General features: G+C 38.4%; 1 protein-coding gene across 10 annotated transcripts in view; it reads right to left on the bottom strand.

The window, feature by feature from the left end:
* Positions 1-17666, bottom strand: part of RALYL (RALY RNA binding protein like) — a 378947-nt gene extending 361281 nt beyond the window's left edge. For 4 of the 10 annotated variants that reach the window (XM_014275804.2, XM_074553290.1, XM_005479417.3 and 1 more), the window contains exon 1: positions 15917-16056. Coding sequence is in view for 3 of the 10 variants with exons in the window: in XM_074553288.1 (XP_074409389.1) it covers positions 14941-14997; positions 15917-16735 (876 nt within the window). In the remaining 7 variants the exon portion in view is untranslated. Of the gene's footprint in view, positions 1-2843; positions 5665-14011; positions 14606-14910; positions 14998-15916 lie in introns of those variants that run through there. The other 6 variants (XM_074553279.1, XM_074553288.1, XM_074553276.1 and 3 more) reach the window with 6 other exon arrangements.
* Positions 17667-21689: the final 4023 nt, after the last annotated feature.

The following is a 21689-nucleotide window of genomic DNA, read 5'->3' as shown; positions in this document are numbered from 1 at the left end:
ATAATTTCTGTGCTTGGGTTTCATGTGCATAGCATTTTCTCCTACCATCTGCATACGCCACACACATGCATTACTTTGACATTTTCAAAGCTCCATTAGTTATTCTGAAATAAGACTGAAATGACCTTCCCAGTATAGAACTAATCATCCTGTTTTGCAGAATTTACCATTGAAAGGGAGTAAATCCCATCACATTTCCTGTGAAAAAGTTATGAGAGTACAACCAGGTAAATAAATCTCCATTGATTTAGTGGAGACATCCTATCACCTTATATCAGCTGCAAATATTGGTCACCCTGCCCAGAAATGTCCAGGTCACAGGTTTTTTTTTCAAATTTTACCATAACTTCAAATAACCATTAGCCTTGGGTCGACTCCTTGCCTTTTATTTTTTGCTTAGGGAATTATTTGTATTTAATTTAAGTGTTCAAAAAACATGGGGATGAGGCGCTTGGTGATATGGTTTAGTAGTGAACACAATAGGGTTGGGTTAAGAGCTGGACTTGAAGATCTTAATTGCTCAACTTGAGCAATTATATAATTATAGAGTGGGTGAAAAATTTTCAGATGTGTTAGTAGCTATGTAGAGGAACAGAAGGAGTTTGCATGCAAAACTGAAATCTTAAAGACAGAAAAAAAGGAGAGTAGAAGGGAATTTTAGTGAAGGTCTAGGCATCAACTGTTTCTGTTGGGAATACACATCCTGCCACTAGACTATGCTCCTTTCACTGCGCATCACCTTTGCAGTTTCTACAGGGGTTTTTCCTATCTCACACCATTCTTCTACATCTTTTCTGGAGGCAAGGCTCCTCAGTGTGTTCCATAATACTGCACTTTTGCTACAAAAATCAATAAAGTTTTCTCTTCCTATCATTACTTAAATAATAAGCATTTGTAAGGTCTTAAAAACCTGGGATGAAATTTGCCTAATATAATAAGTGCCTATAGAAAAGTTACCGTTCTAAATGAAATACATGAACACATTGGGAAACTGAATGCCACAAAAACCAGAGGACTTCTTTCCAGAGCTTCTGCTGGAACACAGAAACGACCAAGCTTGAGCAGTGTGTTTTGTTCATTAAAGCATGCTTCTAATTTAAAATCTTATTCTGATACTTCCTCATGCATCAGTGCAAATAGAAAATATGGTATCAATTTATAGCTTCAATAGGAAGTTACAAGGCAATTCTCCAAAAGCAATTTTCATAAATAGTTGTATTTTTATGCTACTATTATTGCATATTTCATAATGAATCTTCAAATATATTTGTCTAGACATGTAATCTCCCTCAATAGAGTAAATATAGACTGTATACATACACATTCAAAAACCACTATATTGGAAAAAGATAAGTAAGTTGGCAAAGTCAAGGAATACAAAGTTAGGAAATGCCAGAATTTAAGAACTTATAAGCTACTATCAGTTGAATTTTTTTCAGGAGCTTTATATGAGCTGCACTATTGAATTAATACTTCACCTTCTTGAAAGTATACTGCAATTTTTTGTTTTCATTATAAAAAATGTGTTCCTGCTTTAAGCATATTTTCAACAGTATGTAAAGTTTTTCTATAGAATATAAAGTTGCTGTTAGTTGATATGATCATTAATATGATCATGATATGATCTGTCCTGATATCTGTCTAATTGCACAAAGCATCAATCCCTGCATCAACTTATTAATATTAATAAACTATAAAATAAACTATAGAATTAACTATAAAAATTTCATTCTAATTTATTATTGTATAATTATTCTAGTATTCTACATATTTTAATGCCAACTAGCTTCTTCTGAAAATAACTTTTTCTTAAATTTTACTACCAGCAGAAACAGAATGAGCTATTTGAACCATTATATCAGCTCTTTTTCAATTTTAGTGTACCAGAAAAACTACATAGAAACTAATTTCATAGGAAAAACAGCATTGAACTTTTTATATTAAAGCCAATTTTTCTAGTGTCATCAAAACCCCTGATTCAACAAGTACCAGAGAGTCTACTCTATTGCACTAATACCCTGTTTCACATTTAAGAAACAAATCCCACTGTGTTTCTACTGTATTGAAAACAGAAGGTTGATCTTGCTTCCAATGAATTCAATACCAAAGTTGTTACAGGCTTAATTAAAAGAGCAGAAGTATCCATGGATATAGCTACATAGGAGCACCTTCTACATATCATGGTATGTGCTGTACTACTCAAAATACGTGGGAAAAAAAGAAAGGTGCTTTCATGAGAAAATATTGTGCACAACATCTCATCTTCAAGAAATTATATCCTCAGATAAAAAACCCTCTCATGTCACAACCCAAGTAGACAAATACTCAAAGTGTTGCACAGCTGCCAGTGAGAGCAATACCTGACTCCCAGTTTGTCTAAGCTGCTACAAGCCACACATAGAAAGCTACACATTATATGATCAAAGAGTACCTGGTATGCTTTGTCCTTAGTATATTTACTTAGAGCATCTTTTGTATGTGAAATATCCTCTAGATGATTATGGCAACCTTCATTCAGCCTTGTTTTCACTGCAGTTTTGCTTTCCAGGCCAAAGAGAGATTGCCAACACATGCACTAAATACTGTAGATGCACAGATGATCTAAGCCATCATGCACAGCAATCTACATTCCAAACACAATAAAAGTTTCACAAAAGTGCTGAACTCAGGCTTTTAACTCTGTAATTACTAGAGATCCCAAAAATTCTCTTGACTTTCAAAATTTTCACTATTTTTCAGTTTTTCAAAAGTTGAAAGAACTCCTTGTTTCTCTGTGAGAACAGCAGTTGAGAGGTATCATAATTTGGAAATCTTTCTTTGCATTTCAGTGGTGAAGTCTAATGTCAGGAGAACAAAGCAATTTATTTCAAAACATACATGTTACATGAAGCAACCAATACCAATAAATATATAACTTTTCAGAGATCACAAAGCATTTAATTTGAAACAGAGAGTTTATAAAGTTTAAGGTTTGTATGTAAGTAGCATTACCCTTTCACGAAAGGATCAAGGCTTTTGAAATTTTCATTAGGTAGTTCCTAGAATCTATTACTGCCCTTCTATAAAGTACTTTATTGATGCACTGAAAGGCTGTAAAACATAATAGTAAAGAGCTGGTCATAAAAGAAATTGATGATTATGGATTATACAGTAGTTACCTTTGGAAGTGAAATGGTAATTGCAAAATGAAATTATTTGGTTGCACGCATAAGTGTTGCAAAGTAAAGTACAAAGTTAAAATATCTAATATTTGTGGCAGAGATGAGAGAAAGGTAGGACTGAGATTAGGCAAAAGATTTGAGTCAGTGAGAAAGACATCATCAGTCCAACTGTGTTTTGCAAAACATTTGCTTCAGATCTGTTTGCACAGCTCCTTCATCTTGCTTGTGTGGGCAGTCTTACTGAGCTCATCAGCACCAGTGTTTTCAGAATATCTACTCAAATGAGCAAAGTCAGGGTTCTCTCTTTTGCAAATGACTCTAAATTCTGAAGCATGGCATACATTGCATCACATTTCAACAGCAGCTGAGGACAAGTTTCAAATTGCATAACTTCTCTTGTACTGTCAGTGAAGTTAGCTAAAGTTAAGGCAGACTTCCCTTAACTGACCATAAATAACACTTAAGGCTGAAAAACATGGCCTGAATCTCCAACAACAGGCATGCAGATTGCCTGCACTAGTGCTACCTGCCTTTAAACAAATAAGCTGCACCTCACACCATAACTTTGTGAAGGTCCAGGAAAGTCTTCTACAAACTCTCTCACTTTAAAAAATCCCAGGAAACAAAAGCGTTGAAAGTAGTTCCCTGGTTCTAGCACTCTGTGCCAAGCATGTCCTGGTGCGTGGAGGAGCTCCTGTTTGTCCTGTGGGACAGTCACAGCTTTCAGTACAGTTCTCTGGGGGATCTGAGTATCTCACCAATTTTTCCAAAGAGCTCCCACTTTTCCTAGAGACTGCCCAGAGTTTGGAAATACCAAGTTGAGAGGCTCTGAGTCAGTACCCCACTGACATGAGAAACTTGCTATTCAAAGTGTGACTCAAGTAAATTGAGCACAAACAATCAAATTCTAAACACATAAAAACAATACATCAGGCAAACATCAATAGCAAAAAAATTTAATATTTCCTGTCAATTAATGAGGCAATAGTCAGTTGCATCAATTTGTAGTACATCTTTTAAGAAAATTTAAAATAAAGTTCTCTGAAATGTTAATAAAATTTATATTAAATAGCATGTTTGCATTTGACCTATAGTATTTAGATTTTTTTTCTAAATGTCTTTTTAGGATATAAAATTTATTTCAGCCTTTTGGATGCAGTTGTTCTGCTCTGGACCTGTTCCATCAGCATCTGTAATAAATACTTCTCCATCTAGAATATTTTGAAATTTAACACCTTTCTCTAATCACTTTCTTTAATTGATCATAGTATCTAAAAAGGACTTGGGAATTCTTAGTATTTTCTATTTAAAGAATTAAGTCTTCAAATTTACAACTGGGTCTTGTTTTGCATTGACTCAGTAGCTAACCTTTGATTAGCAGATTGGTATGGGGGGGCCACAGGACCAATTTAACCTCTAGATTTAGGCAATACTTTCTCAGGAAGACCATTTACTGAACCTACCCTTTCTATTAACACTCCCAAAGCCACCTTGTGAGATGTAAGGGATTCCTGGTGGGAACAGCTGAGAGGAAGCCAGTATGTGTAAGGACTGAAAAAAGGCTTAGCCAAAGTGCCCTTTTAGTGCTCCACCTTCACAGTGGTCTGCCTTCTAGCTGGGAAGAAAGACACAGCACTGGGACCAAGCCAGGAGCCAGACCAGCACTGAGTCATGGGGTCCCTGCACCTTTTCTGACAGTCACTCTGCACAGGAAAATGTCAGATAGCATTCTTCTCTCTGGTGGGAGTATTTGAACTACAAAGCTGAATAATACGCTTCAAAATTCAAACTAAATTAAAGAATAGGAATAGTTTTTAATTTATACTCTCTCTAAGAGGATAAGGAGTAAGAAGGACTCTTGGAAGAAAGCTTTGAAGGAAAGGGAGGTAAAAAAGAAGTAAATAAATATCAGTAGAAAGTCTGGTTTTGAATCTAGATGAATAAAACTGAAATGCAGTCATGTGCAAATGCATATAAAGGGTTGAAGTTGGATATAAAAGCAACAAGAAATCTAAGCTTTGTCTTGCTACTGAACTATTAAACCACTTCATTCTTTCATAGTCAAAGATGTAAGACTACTAGGAGGAAAATAATCCTACTTCAAGAACCACTTGCATGAATTGCATCATGTTATGTTTTGTGAGAAGATGAGTATATTTTCTTGTGTGAAACGCTTTACTTGTTGTGGTCTCATTCTTTAAGGAAAAAAAAAAAAAGAAATTTATGAAATATCTGTAGTGGTGATGAAAGCTCAAGTAGAGAGGGAGTGAAGCCTGAGCTAGAGGGAAGTTAAGGAAGAGAGAGCGGGGATTGAAAACATGCCCATTGTCTGGAGCCTTAGGTGAATCACAGGGAATTTTTTCTCCATTTTTATTTCTGCCCCTCCTCTTTCTACTTCTCTCCCCTCTTCCATCCCTTTCCTATTGCTTCCTTTTTGTTCATCCTTCAGAGCTGTGCTGATGCCAGGTGAAAGGCCCAGAGCAGGAGGAAAGGTCCAACAAGTCTGAAATAAAAAAAAATTATAAATAAAAGATAAAAAATATCCAGAAATTCAAATGAATACACCCAACATTTGTAAATATGCTTTCCTCTGTCAATGCAGATCAGTGTGACACAGGTCTCTATAGCTGGGTTGACTTTGATCTTAAAAAAATCTGAGAGTGTAAAGTAGCCAGTCCTATTCTGATTATGATGAGTATTTACAACATTCATTAATATTTGTGACCAAGTGTCATGAATTTCTGAATCCATTTTTAATGTCACACATATATGACATTAACTTGTACAACAAATTAAAAATAAATAAACGTGGCATCCCTGAAATAGTTTATTTCCTTAAACTGAACTGCAATTATTTTTCTTGCAATCTTGCCTTTCAAAAGCCTGTCTCCAAATGTGTGATCCTCAGCCTAGGTGCCTAGACTACCTACTCACCCAGAGCAGCAGCAGAGAGAGACCAGAGACATGAATTTGTGCTTGGTTTATATGCCCTGCACTCACTGAGAAATTCAGTTGGGCCTATCTGTGTTCTGACAATCCGTGTTCTTTTATATTCCTGTGACAACACTGCGCTCCTAACTCTGAGCAGAGACACAAGAGTGAAAAAGGAAATGTTATGGTGCATAAATGAAAGCAGGTAAAGAGGCAAAAACTTCATGAAGTCAGCAAAGGGTTTTAGCCTTGTAAATCTGTTTTATGTGAACACTGCTCAGACAATGCATTTTTTGAGGGACAGTACAAAAACCTAGGTTTGAAATATAAATAGAATGTGAAGAACAAAGACCAAGAGGTGATGAAGTGTGTAACATGACACGGTAGCTGCAACTAACAGTTTATAGTCCCCAGAGAATATTACTGTGCTTATTTGAAGCAGTTATTTCAAAGTGCTGAGAACTCCAACTTTTTAACTTCCCTTCTCAATTCTGACAAGTCCGTATGATTTCTGAGTCTGTGCAAACCATTACATTATAGCTGTTAGAGCTTACAGCTGCAGCTCACTTTATCATGGTAGTAACACTGCGGTATTTGGGCAATTAACTCTCACTATGCTGAGTTTTGTGCTTACTCCCATAACACCAAATGGTTCATTTCTAATTTGGATTCAGCTTTAGTTTGGTTTCATACAATGCTGTCAGTGAAAAACATGGCTTGTGTGAGCAGTTTCATGATGTCTGCACAGGCACCCAGCTAGTGCCAGGCCAAGAAGATAAAACCCATGGTGGAAACAGGTCCACTACTTTCGTATATTTCAGTACATGTAGAAAATCTTATAAAAAGCCCAAACATATATTGAATAAAATAGCTGAATTCATAATTTGTGGAAAAAGAGGATGATATCCCAACATATTGTGCAGTGTCACAGATCAGCTGTTGCTTGGCATCCTGCTACACACAATGACTTGGGACAGATCTGAAGCAAGGCACTGAGGTAAACTGTATAGAAGAGCTGATTTTACAGACACTAACAGTCTTATAAAACTCCAGCCTTCTCTAAAAAATTACCTGAGACAGGGAAAACTAAAATCTATCTGGTATTCAGAAATACAGGTTTTACTGTATGTACATGAGGATACCAGCAGCATGCTATCAGCAGCAAAATATTTCCCCTACATTGCCTGGATGACCTCAGCTCACAAACTAAAAAAATCTTTATAGTTTCAAGATCCAACTTCAGAGATATCAAATTCAGATCTTCTGTTGCTGATGTACTAATTATTTTTAAAATATATCTTACAATGATTCATATTTCAGTACAATTAGCTGATTCCATTGCCACCCACATCATCATTCTGTTTCAATTTCAAAGGTTTCAAAAGATGTCCATGATTGTACCCAATAGCTTAAGTCCCTGGGTTTTAGAATAAGACTCTGTGAGGAGAACTCATTGAAGGATCAATTGTGGTTGGATCACATTATAAAAAGACAGAAACTGGGTGAAGCGATACAAAAAAGATGTGAAATCTTGGTCCTATCAGACATCCCTAGGAATTTTGTCATAGCCTTTAATTGATTCCAAATACTGAGAAACACATTTGTATGTCTGTAAAAAGAATTGCTGGAGAAATTGAAAAAAATCAAGGAATATCTTAATGCCATGAATATTCTAGTGGCCAAAAAAAAATTTTTTAACCAAATATTTCATTGCAAATTTAGGATTTGAAAGAAGTGGAGGTTTGGGGAGCATGCAATTCATCCATCAAAAAGTTAGGAATCTGTTTTAAATGGGCCATGTAGGTTCTCTCTCATCAGTGCAAAGAGAGTGGTGTTTTAGGAAGGCTGTTCATCTCAGCTGTCCATAGATGCCTCTGTTGGGATGTAATCTGTAATTCTCTGCAGGAAGAGAATATTTATCTCTGTTGACTACAAAGCCTTGAGCTACTCTGTTAGACTTCAATGACTAACTTTTAGATGGCTAAAATGATGACTAGCTTAGTTCTAAAAACCTATTTTTTAAACAGCAAGGTTAAGTGAGATGAATAGAGCCTTTTGTGTGAACCACTTCATCAAAAATCCACAGAGAAAAAAAAATGGTTTGACATGAAATTTTGACCAGCATTATGTATAAGTGATTTTAATAGCACCAGACCCTAATTCTGCACCTTTCTATTTCTACAGCACCTACTGGAACAGTGAACAGTGAAATGGTAATCCAGCATGCTTTTCTCATAAAATAATAAACAATAAAAATAGCATCAATGTCCTGATAAACTACCCCTGTAAAGCAAAAGTGGCATAAATGCAGTTTCTCTTTTCATTATTCACAATGTACATTAATTGTCTACAGCTTACAAATGCCCAAGTAGAAGACGGTAACCTCTCCAGAGCCAATCTTGTAACTGTATCATTTAAAGAACTCCCATTTAACTGGAAGTTATATAGGCAGGAGAAAAACTTAATTGCATCCTTCTTCTTCAGTTTGGGAAAAAGCAAACAAAGTGGATGTGAATTTATGCAGTAAAGAGCACATTAGAAAACTGACCTGCTGTGCAATATCTCAAGTGTTGGGTTTTATCCTGTGAAATCAGTGGCAAATACAAGCTGAGAAATGGGTAGCATGGTTGATGTTTGTCTCTGTGTGTTTGTGTTTGTGTGTGTGTGTGTCCTACTTAGAAAACAGTGGCATTAATTCCTTTTAAAGGTACCCAAAGACCAAAGAGGAAGTTTTGTTTTAATTATACCTTCAGGGGGCCTAGTTCATAGACACTGCATGACAGTTGGCACAGCACATTTTTAAATCTTATATCACTTCTCATATTTATTGTGCGAAGGATCATTTGATAAAATATTTTAACAAGATAGAATGAATTTTCTTTCATAAACAGTAACTTGCATTACAGATGTTCAGAAGCTCAGAAGCATGTTGCTGAATTACCAAATGCTGTGTTTCATTGAAAAGTCAGTGAGTTACTGCTGTAACTCCCTGTGCCCACAAGAAGAGCTGCTAGCATGCACTAAGCCTAGAGTGCAGGCTTGGTGTGCAAAACTTCACATGGGTGACTTCATCACTTTCATTTGTATTGTTCTAAAAAAGAACGTCTAGAATAGTGTAAACATTTCAGTGCTTTTGCACTCCATTATAACACAAAACAGAAAGGAAAAGTAGCATTGTCAACACCACGCAAACATAATTCTTTGAGACAGAAACTCCAATTCTTCAGTCAGTCTAAAAATACTGCATGCAAGGTATACATGTGCTGTGCCTCCTACAAATCGTAAAGTAACCCTGATTTAACAAGATGTGTCATATCTCTTCGACAATAGGTCCTGTTCACCTTCTATGCAAAACTCTGAGCAGAAACAGAGATACCTTTTTACTGAATGAACTCTTCTGATGTGATGCTTTCCTACAGAACAAATTCAGCCTCATTTCAGTCAGTTTAAGAATCTCATTAATACTTGATTTGTGCCAGATATCCCCTTTTTGTTGACCCTGAACACCACAAAGCACGTGACTGATTCTGGGTTTTTTTCAAGGCAGGACCTTGAAGAAGGCAACCAATGTGACTGAACAGGCTGAAAAAAAGGCTGTTGGTCTGGAGCACAGTGGGAAGACAGGGACCTGACTTTCACCAGGTTATTCAATAATCACCGAGGTCCAGGAGCAATCATTGTATTCTTTATGGTCTCTTGTTCTTTAAATAATTATAATAATGGCCTGTACTGCCTTTTATAAGCTATTGCCTGTCCAAAGGACTACAAGCTGTTCTCAGAGAACCATAAAATTAACTATATAGAGCCTGAGCTGTTTCCAGAGCTCCACCTTGACTTGGTTACTCAGAGACTGCACATTAGTAGAGGCAATAATCACTGGCATCAGGGGAAGGCTACCTGGGAAGGACCACTGGTGTAAACCAAGTTTAATCAGATCTTTGGGTATTTTGGGAGAAAGACTTGTGAATGTGCAAAGAAAAAATAAAGAGTCTGGAGAGTGTCATTGATATTCCACCACATTTATACCCACTGTTGGTCATCACTCATAAGAAATCCACCTCTGCTTCTTCAAACGTCTGCCAATCGAGTCAGATAGAAAATATTTTGCTTACTATCATAACTGCATCAGAGAAAAAAAACCAAAAACAAAACAAACACAAAAAAACCCAAAAAACCCAAAAAAAACACCAAAAAGAAAAAAAACACAAAAAAGCCCCCACAACTTCCTCATCTTCCTGAATCAGAAATGCAACTGCATAATGGTTGAGCCCCAACACCCTGGCAGGCCAGCCAGGATATTAGGAGCCAGGAGACACATAGTGATGTGCCAGAGAGGCAACTTATTAACTCTGTAGCTTTTGTCAAGAGGCAGCAGATCACATAGGTCTGTATAAAACCAAAACCAAGAAAGTTAAACTCTTAGTTATTAATAAAAGAATTGGTTAAGCCCCGAAGGATAATCAATGTAAGATTTCTGCTAATTCTCTATGACATTAAATCATTAAAAATCTATCTGGGATTCTGTCTATTCATCTACATACCTTTATTTTTATTCCAGAATACAGCAATGATAAAACATGTTATTTAATTCATATTAAGCAACCTGAGATTGACTTAGTAATTTCAAGGTCTACTTGATTTTTTTTTAATTGTTGGCAGATGATTCATTGAGATGAAAAATCACACTTCATTGTGCAAAAATAAACTTTCTCAGAAATACTGCCAAAGTTGCAGTATAAATGCTTTTGAAAGATTAAGTACATTATAGAGATTAGAGTGTTATTTTGAAATAGAAAAAAAAAAAACAGGGAAAAAGGTACACATTATTCCAATGTGGGTATGCGCAAAACAATAATCTTCAAGCCATTTTACCCCTGTAATTGTTTACAGGTCATAAAAATAAGATTGGTACCTTCACAAAGGTCAAAATGTTGCATTTTAATCCTTATACCACTTAAAATCAGCTTTTTTTTTCTTCTGTCAGTCTGGATCTGGGTTCAAGGGAGCTACAAACTGGATAACTATGGAGACAGTGTCACAGATTACATATTTTTTCATCAGGAAATACTCACCTTTAGCCTTCTGTTCAGATACTCTGTAAGTACTTAAAACATACAGGATTTGTCTTTAGAATTTGACAGAGCACCATGTCCTCTAAGACCAAGGGAAGTTAAAATGTTCATCTGAGGGCAGACCTATCAGTCTTTGTAATCATACAATTTAAACACTATTAAGCTTTTTTATCTTTTAAAACCCAAAATGTAGAGAAGGAAGAAAATAGGAAAAAACTATACTGTGAAAGAGGAACAAACCACCATAGAACAATGCTTTAGAAGACTAGAGAGCTAAGATACAAGCAACCTGCAAAGACTGTAATAAAGTAAAAAATTTAAAGAACAGTGTAGCCAACTTTCACATTTATTCCTGATAAAAGGTTGTGATATAGTATTGCCTCAAACCTGTTCACATTCCCCTTCCCTTGTATGAATACAAATTACTAAGACAATATATAGAAAACTCTTGAGTTTAAAAACCAGAGTGTTGCAGAAGAAATTCCCAAGAGTTCTTTCCTGTTGGACTGCAACCAAAGCAATGCAGGTTGGTTGGGCAGAGTGAAGGAAGGTCCACATGATGCAAACCTCCATTCACCAGAGGACATGACTGTGTGTGTGGCTTCAGGTGAAAATGTTTGGGCTGATGTGAGAGCCAGAAAGCAAACTGCCATATTTTCAGCTGAAAGCAGAACAGATCAGTCTGAGCAGAAGAGCATTTGAATGCAGCTTCCCTGTTTCTGCTGCAGCATGATTTTGGGAAGAGCCAGTCTCAACATCCTCTCCCAGCACCAGTCACACTTTTGGGAACCTCTCTCAGTTAAGCCCAGAAATCATCAGGGAAAAGGAGCTGCAATTGCCCTCTAAAAATATAATATACTCTGAAAAGCAAAGACATGGAGAAGAAGCCTTACTGTTTAAGGTCAGCAGTGACACAAAAAAAAAAATAAAAAAACCAAAGAGAATAAACTGTCTGAAAATAAACTTAGGATAGAAATTCTGTTTCTAAAACCATGAAAAGTGAGGCTCTGCCTTGCTTTCAAGAGGTGCAGTGAGAGTGATATCCCAGGTAAATTTAAACCAGTTTTTTGAATCTGAACAAAATAAGATCAGCCTAGGATCACAGCAGACAGACTTCACAACTCCACTCAATTTCTATCTCTCATGTTGAAAAATGTAAAAAGATAGCCTTCTTCTACCACTTCAGGCCACAACAGCAGCTAAAGCCACATATTCATGAATCAGCACACTGAATGATTTACAGTTTTCAAGTTTCTCATTTCTGTTCACATGTTCTTTTTCATTTGCAAGTAAATACTGATCATAATAGTTAGTTACGGAATAGGAAAAGAAAAACTGCTTTCCAAAGATTGTCCTGAATACCAAAACAGATATAAAGAAAAACAGAAGATGTCATTTCAGTCTAGACACCCATTACTTTCAGGAGCTAGGGCAGTATGACTATATCCCATGCTATATAAGGAATATAATGATATCATCACTTGTAGATACAAAGCTGCAATTTGTAGGCAAAATTTTTATTCATCTCAAAGTACAAAAGGACAATTGTCTTTGACACTAACTATGGCTTTCTAAAACATTAGTCACAGCATAACTATAGAAGCACCAAGGGAAAACCAATTCCACCAACCCAAATCATGCTCTGCCCACATACTGCACAGAGGTAGAAGGATCCTCTTTCAAAATTGGCTCCTTTATTCATATTTTAAGGTCCCAAGGCTGTTTGATATGTATGAACTCCTACAACCTCAGAATGCTGCAAATGAAATGTATGGGTGTTAATTACCATACTACTCAGACAACAGGTGCTTTGTGGATGAAATCTGGGGCTAAATAGAAAGTTTTAGGAATGCACTTTCTCAGACTTCAAGATAAGACTAGGTGAGCAGGATTAGCTCTTCACTCAGCAACTATCTGCACAAAATTTCTCACACAACACACCTGCAGTATTAAAAGAAAGGACAAAAGGATCATTCTGGAAACTGCTAGCCTAGTTACTTTATTTTAGTGCTTTAGCAGTATCAAAATATTTTGCTTACTGGCAGTTGCACCTAATTTAAAGAAAACACTTCATTTAAATATAATGAGGGATGGAAATAAATAAAGAGGTGGAGAATAAAGTTTCAATCTCCCTTGTTTTTAATGGCTTGCTTTTAAATTAAATAATGAAAAAATAAGCAGGCTGAGTCTTCTTAAAATGTGGAGTAATGACCCAACAGATCATAACTATTTTAGAAAAGTCATCATAATCTATCATGGAAATATCTCAACTGGTTTTTAGACACATGAATTATTCACCCTGTTAGGCTGCCAAAAGTATTTTAACATATCAGAGCAGAATTCATGCATAAATATGTGCAAAATATTTTTATTACAGTAAAGCTGGAAAAAACCAGTGTAAATACAAAATAGTTATGTCTCTGCAAAGATAAATGAATTTATTTATTTTTCAACATGACTTATTGCATGCTGTATACATTTTTACACTTTCTACTTTAAAGGAAGCTGATACACTGCAAAAATTTAAACATAAGCATTAGAAGCCTCAAATTTCCAAATGCATTTGTAATTCTCTGAATTATATTTGCTTATATGAAAGTGACAAAAGAAATATACACCCTGTAACTTACTTTAGTTTCCACATCTGAATACATGGCATATCTTTATAGTCAGTTTTAGATCCTTAAATGTTCTTTATATAAAATACAGTAAGCAATCCCATCACAATAAAGTAAACAACAGAGAACATCACAGAACATTCAGCACTTGAACTTTAGCATAATATTACACCATATTCTCTCCGGAGGGAAATAAATAAATAAATAAACAAACCCCAAACCAACCTACCCTGTCATCTGGAAAAATCTCTCCAAATTGTGTTTTACAGAACCAATATCCTGTCTGTACATCAAGGGCAGCCTCTGTTAAGCATTTAAGTGCCCTCAGTGAAAAGTAACAGTTTCTCCTCCAATCCTGAACTCTCAGTAACCAACACGGAAAGTAACAATTTCCCATTCCCTGTCAGCCAGTGGTACTATTAGTCATCAAACAAAAACGAAACACCTTCAAGCAAATATCAGCTTCTGATTAATCTCCATCCCAATGAATTAGACTCATAAGAGGCAACCTGCTGCCTTGTTTACGCCTTTTTAATATGAGGAGCAGAAGTTGGATATAAGGGTTTTCTGCCCTCAGGGCTACAAAATATGCCTCATGTGGCAGCGAGCCAGCTCTCCAAGGGAGCCTCCTTTGCTGTTCCACAGCTATTTTCTAATGGATAAATTTAAACAGACACACAAAAACACACAAGTCACCACAATACATGGCCAGAGCTATTGTTTTTGTCTAAACTCCTGAGAGCATCTGTACTCGTTATGAGGATCTCAAGGTTCCATCCAGTTTCGGTTTGGGCTTTACTTTTGGCTGTTTTGTTTATTTTTTTTTTTTTTTTTTTTTTAAATGCAACGAGGAGAGGAAGGGTGTCTGGATTTTTTTTTCCCCAGCTGACTTCCCCTCTATACAGCACAGCACATAAAACACCTCTCTTCAGCTTTAACTGACCTAGGCTCAATTAGTGAAACATTTTGCACACATCCAAGCAATCACAAGGCAGAGATATTTAGTCCAGTCCTCATGTGTATTGCACAGACACGTTTAGAAAGGGGTGGAAGGAGATTTCTTTAAAAAAAAAAAATCTCACAATGTAATTTACACAGTGTGGAAACGCCTACAAGGAGATGAAGTACCTGCACTGGGGAGATGTTCAGTTGTTCACTTCATCTTCCGTTGACAAGGAAACCAAACCGCACTTCATTCTCCAGGAAAACCTTCCACTGCCATCATTTGAAAATGTATTTATTTGTATATATGTATATATCTATCATCATCATCATCATGATAACAATAACCATCATAAAACACTGCTGGCAAAAGAATAAAAAGTGAGGTGCAAAATGTGCAAAAGTAAGGATCATCTCTTTGGCTTTCTGTTTTGCTTTGTTATCTTTAGGGAGGAAAAAAAAGTATTTAAAAATGATGACTGCAACATGCTGCAAGAAAAGTTTCACATTATAAACAGGCATCAAAAACTGAAGAAGAGGAAAACCAAAAAACCCTGCTGGTTGCACTGTAAAAAAAAAAAAAGAAAAAGAAAAAGAAAAAGAAACAGTAACAAAAATAATAAAATTAACATCTTGCTCTGTGGCTTCCACCAGTATTGCAAGATTACAAACTCTGTGTAAACACTGCTGTAAAATGCATTTGCAATTCCCATCTCTTTAAGGAAAAAAAAAGCCCTTAAAAAAACACCCAAAAATAAAAATAAAACAACACCAGAAAAAAATCCTCTGCAAAAAGAGTTAGAAACATGCCTTTTCTCTTATCTTAAAAAAATAAGCATCATATTTCACATCGCTTTTCCTTGCCACAACAAAACCAGTTGCATATATAGATATATAGCTACTAAATGTATATCAGTTGTTGCTGGACTGGCAAGTCTGTGTTATTAATATTATCATTTTTCATTCCCAGTGACTCCCGGCCCCAGCAGCACCTTTTGCTCACAGTTTAGTAACCATCGCATGCTAGGAAAAAAAAACTTGTCATCAGCAAAAGATCAAATCCATTCAAACAATAATCAAAGAGGAAGAAAAAAAAAAAAGAAGAAAAAAAAAGAAAACAAAAAAAAACCAAAAGGAAGAAAAAAAACAGGACAAAAAAGGAGGACAAGAATGTCAGCAGAAAGGTACTCACCGAGCGGGAGTAAAAGGGAGGAATAAAAATGAGAGTTACTATAAAATACAGTATGGCGGTGGAAGAAGGAATGAGGCGCTTTTTTTTTCTCTCCTCTCTAGTCTCTGCCTCCGGCAACCGCCACGTGATCCGGAGCCGGGCGGACTCGCAGCCGGGAGGGCGCAGCGGCGGCGCCGGGCGCGGACCCAGCCCGAGCCCAGCCCGCTCTGCTCGCAGCCGCCCGGCTCCGCCGCCGCCCAGCGCTCCGCTCCGCGCCGCCGCTGCCCTCGGCAGGTGCCGCTCGCCCCCGCGCTCAGACACGCTCGGCTCCTCTCCCTCGCTGCTGCCGAGCGCGGGCACGCAGCCGGCCGTGCGGGCGGGGTGCGGAGGCGGGCGCGTCCTGCGCGGCAGCGCAACTTGCTCGGAGGCGCAGCGCGAAGTTATCGCCCGACACCGCCCGCCCGCCTGTTGCCCTCCGGCCCCGCCGCTGCAATGCCGCTCGCCCCCGGGAGTGGGGCCGGCGGCGGGCGGAGCGGAGCGGAGCGCCGGGGTTTGCCCGGGTGAGGGGTGAGGTGCCCCCGGCGGCGGCCCCGGTGCAGCACCGGGCTCCGAGGCGTGTGCGCCCGGGTTAGCCCTCCCGCCGATCCTGCGGGGGATGGGGGACTGCTCGCGGGGTACCGCGTGTGCGCGCACGGCGGGGGTAGCCCGCCGCCCGGCTCGCCGTCTGCACGGGATGCCAGCACCGATTCCTCCGTGTGTGCGGGGGTGCCCCTCCCGCAGCTTCGGCTCAGCGTGGGTGCGGGGAGCACCCCGGCAGGCAGACAAGGCAGGCAGGGGCATCCCCTGTTGTCACGCCAGCTCCAGGTCACCGCTGCTGCCGGTGCAGCGTGGGGGGCGGCGGGGTTCCCCTGTGCCACTCCTGCTCCGGTGTGTGCGCAGCTCGGGGTGCCTCGGTGCCGAGCCTGCAGTCACTTTGAGCCCAGTCATGTCTGAGCAGCGCTGCTCCGACTTCCTCCGGAGAGCGGTTCCCATGTGCAGCGGGGGAGAGGACAGGTACCACGGGTCCCATCCCTTACTGCTTCTCTTTCCGGGCCTCTGCCCAGCTACACGGCTTCTCTCTCCTCCCGTCCTTCCAGCGGCCGGGCTGATGCTTCCCATTGCAAAGTTACTGGCCGAGGTGGGAATGAAGTGTTTTCGGAGGGAGCCATTCACCGCTGGTGCGCTCCCGGGAGCAGCCGCAGGCGTCCGCAGGGCAGCGGGATCGGGCCGGGCTCCCCCGGCCGTGCCGCCTCCCCCGGCACCGCTGCCCGCAGTGCTGGAAGCGTTCAGGGTCGAGCCCCTCCGGACTCAGGTGCGGCCCTGAAACAGCTCCGTGACTGGCCGGATGGCAGCTCTCTGTCTCCCTTTTCCTTTAACGTACAAAAAATACACTGGAGGAGACTGTGTGCCACTGTTGCTGAGAGTTCCCTCAAGACGCTTGCTGTTCCCTTTTTAGCTCTCCTCGCATGTCTCCTTATTAACAAACGCAGCAGTCGCAGGCAGCGGCGGCTGGGGCTGAGAGCAGCTTTGCTCCGGCTCCAGCTGAAGCAGAACCTGCTCGGCATTGCCAGGCCACAACCCGCCGCCTCGGCTGTGTCCTCACTTCACTGGCCCCCAAAATGTTCACAGCTAACAATCACACACAAACTTACTTATTTACTGCTTCAGCAGTAGAAAGAAGGGCCACAAGAGATAAATTAAGAGACGAATAGAAGCGCACATCTGTGAACCAGGCACATTGATGGAGCAGTCCAGCCAGTATTTTCCAATACTAACCGTACTTCCTCCTCCCCCCTTCTTCTTCACACAGGTTTTTTTTTTTGTTTTTTTTTTTTTTTTTTTTTTTTTTTGTTTTTTTTTTTTTGGTGGGTTGTTTTTTTGGGGTTTGTTTGGGTTTTGGTTTTTTGGTTTTTTTTTGAACCTGTTTCTTTTCATCCAGATCAGGAGGCAGGAGATACAGTCAGGCTATTACTCCACAAAAATTACTCTCACCAGTCAGAGGATGCCCTGCTATATAAAAGACTGGTGAGGGCACCAGCCTGCCTTCTTCGCATCCTCACAGAGAGATTTTTCCCTTGCCCTCACCATTTCTTTCTTTCTTTCTTTCCTGTATCTCTTCCCCAGTGTTTCCAGAAAATGAAAAGAAATGCTGCCTTTATTCTTTGCTCTTAACTTCTTTTATGAAGTATAAAAAGAACACTGGCCAAAGTTTAAAAATATATATAACCAGCTATGGTTTCTTGCTTGCTTTATATTTTGGCACTGGGCTTGTTTTGGCATTTCATAATTTTCTTCCCCTGCTATGTTTGGCTCCCAGGAGCAGAGCTATACATCTGAGAAGGTTTAAAACAAATAAAAAAGCAAAATAAAGGAAGTCTTTAAAGAAAAAAAAAATTACAAGAAATTGGAACTTTTAGTGTGAAAACTAACCAACTTAACTGTACAAAGCTGCATGTACACATGACAATAAACTCAATCCTATTGTCATGATAGTATCACAAACTGTCATGTCATGAGGTTTCAGAGTGGGAGATGTATTTCCTTGGATGGTGCACTTCAGTTTTGCGTAGCTCTAGGTGCTGCATGTATAAATACAGTTGAATGACTAAGGCTTTTTTCAATGATATTTAAAATGAAAACATATTTGCAAAACCAAGATTTAAATAAAAATCCTATTTTGTTGTTGCTTTTCATTTTTCATTACTGTTTATGTAATATAAGACTGCAAATATGTCTTCCTGAAATAACAACAAAAGTTAAAGGATGGTGTTTCAATAATCGAGAGTTGTACAATAGATCTGACTTGTAAATTATTTGTTGACACATATAGAGGATCAGAACATGTACGTTTGGGACAACATATTTTATGTATTATTTGTTCTGTAGATTCCAGGAACTTGGAATATGGTAAATTTGCAAATATGTGTATTCTTCTCAGTTTGTATGTATTGACTGGTTTTTCTGTAAGTGAATTAAAAAGTCATTATGATACACTTGGCAAATGCAAATACTGAAAGGTGCAGGGCTTAGGGGCAGCTTCCAGACCAGCTCTAGAACAGTGCTGAGGGGACCAGAAAATGGAAATAAATTACTTTGTCCTGTAGCTAGCATTGTATATATTGTGAAAATCAACTGGTTCATTAGAACTTAACCTTAGCTTTACCTATGGAACCACCAAAGTATGCTTCTGTCACTTTTCCCCTTAAATCCATTAGGATGAAGTAGGCACTAGAGGGTAAGAGGCAGGGGTGCATGTTTGGAATAGTTAACAAGCAAGAAAGAGCTTGGAATAATGCTATTTTCACAGAATCCCAGGAAGTGTTTATTCATCGATGTCTACTTTCTACATTCTGGCCACTCCTGCTGGAAGTTTCCTCCAAGAGCAGTTGAACACTTGATGCTAGACTGAAATGAGGGAAAGTTCATCACATTGCTTGGTTATGAGCAGTGCTCAACAAAGTATACAGTAAAAGAATGCAGTTCAGAAAGAAGGAAAAGTAGGATCACTTAGATAATTTTGAGAGCAATCCGATACATGCAAATAAGGTATCTGCTGGCATTTTTTACACTTTTTCTTCTGCAGAACAGCAACTGAGTTCCACTGCAACATGATTTAGAGTTATTCTCAAAATTAGCAAAGAATTCTGGGCAGAAAGTGAATGAACTAACACTTCTACACTTCTGCTTAGCTACCGTTGCTTCCTAAGGTTCCCAAAATATTGAACTATGCAACCAGTGTTTTGTGATTTATACTGGGCTTGCTAGTCTTCAGTCATACCATGTGATACCAATATTTCATATCCCTTTCCTGTACCTTTGTAGTACCACTCCCTTCCCCCTTCCACCTCCCCAAAGGAGCAGAAGTAAATATATTCTGAGATTACCTAATTTCCTATAATCTCTTTTTCTTGATTGCATTAAACTTCTGCGCCCTCGGCATAGTCCTGCTGCTGTATGTACACATTCCTTAGACAATTTTCTTCCCTTTCTACTGGAGATGGTATTGGAGAAACACACAGTTGTTTTTTTGTTATACCACTTTCAGTGCACTTACGTTTTCCTAAAATAAAGAAGCTTCTCTTTGCAGGTAGTAAGCAAATAGTTGGAGTCCAGCACTAAGGTACTGTCTTTGCAAAGATCCACCACTGTGACTCAGCAGCCTGAAAGCCTGACCTAAAGTTGCAAACAGGTGCAAACAGCTATTAGTGTCTCCTATTGCACTGGCAGAAGTTAGCTAAAACAATACCAGATGCAAAAATAGCAACAGTAATTATAAAAATAATGATAAAATAATTAGTGGTCCTTTTTTGAAGATACAGCTGCCTGAGCCTGATTTAATGGCTAATTTGTATGTAATCCCTTTGCAACCATTCAGTGTAATTATAGGTTTATAAGGTTGTGGTGGGTGTTTTTGTTTGTTTGTTTGTACATGTTGTTTATGTCTACCATGAAAGCAGTAAAAGGGAAATTAGTTGACCAGTAATAACTGCTAAATGAAAGAATTACTTGAAGTTACCTTTATAAACCATTAAAGAAAGAAAAGTGCATTTCTCAAGCACTAGAGACTTAAATATCATCATTTAAATCCGTTTATGTGTTGGCTTTATTTTGATTAAATTGCTATACCTTAGACAATATCAAATTGAATTACTTCACATTTTTAAAGTACACTCCAGTTCATGTGATAAATATGTTACTTTAGAAAGAGCTTTCATTCATCTGTTTATCTCTGCATACTATCATTTTTCTTGCTTTTTTTTTTCTACAGATGTATTGTTAATTTTAACAAAAATCTGTACTTGTTCTCCTTTTGCCTCTCTTACAGTTCTTTTAAGACACTATTTATCTATACAGTGAAGGTAACTCAATTCTTCTTCTACCACCTTTTCATCTGAAATTTCCAAGTGTCTGAGCAGAATGAGGGTTAAAAAGTTCAGTAATAAATGACAGAAGGAATAATAGCAAGGCAGCTCTGTTTAAAAGAGAGCAGATAAAGTACCTGAATGATACACCCACTATGTAGGGAAATGGAATGAAAAACAGGGAAGACTTTCAAGGAGCCCTTTTTACATGCTTTTGTCAGATGAGAGAGCTTTCCAAGAGGGAGGAGTTTTTAGCTGCTGAATGCTTTGTTCTGTGTAAAGTTCAATCTTTCAGCCCATGTATACTATGCTTTTTGAAACAATCCTGATCTGAGGACAGAGCAAAGAACAAGCTTTGTGTCCCTAAGCTACTATTTTCACATGCTATTTTATATACATAAATGAAAAGAGACATCTGCATTAAAAGTCACAGAGAATCTCATGTATCCCAAACATCTTTCCTAATTTCAAGATTATTGCTTTTTCTCTTTTAATGTGTGCTTTTCCTAAAAGAGTTAATTAAAAAGTAAAACTTATAATAATTACATGTTTATTTGTAAGTTTTGCAATAAGTAAGACTAGGAACACTGTGAGATAAGGCAGCTTTGACCAAATTCACTGGTTTGCACCATCTGTTCTTGTTCATTCCTTGTCTGTATGACGCTTTCAATTTATCCATTGAAAGAGAATTCAAAACATAATTTTGGGGTTGAGGGCTTGTGGCTTTGTTTTTAGTTTGTTTCTTTTTTTTAACATGTGAGTATTGTTTGTTTGTGTGGTTCTTTGTCTGTTTTAACTGTGTTGTATCAGCCAGAATGAAATAACAGCTGATGGCTGGCGCTTATGGTTGAACATGATGGCACTGAAAACTGAGAGCACATTTATAGGGTTAA

This window comes from Zonotrichia albicollis, chromosome 1 (genome assembly GCF_047830755.1).
Source record: "Zonotrichia albicollis isolate bZonAlb1 chromosome 1, bZonAlb1.hap1, whole genome shotgun sequence".
Lineage (NCBI taxonomy): Eukaryota > Metazoa > Chordata > Aves > Passeriformes > Passerellidae > Zonotrichia > Zonotrichia albicollis.
This window is presented reverse-complemented; position numbering and strand designations above follow the sequence as displayed.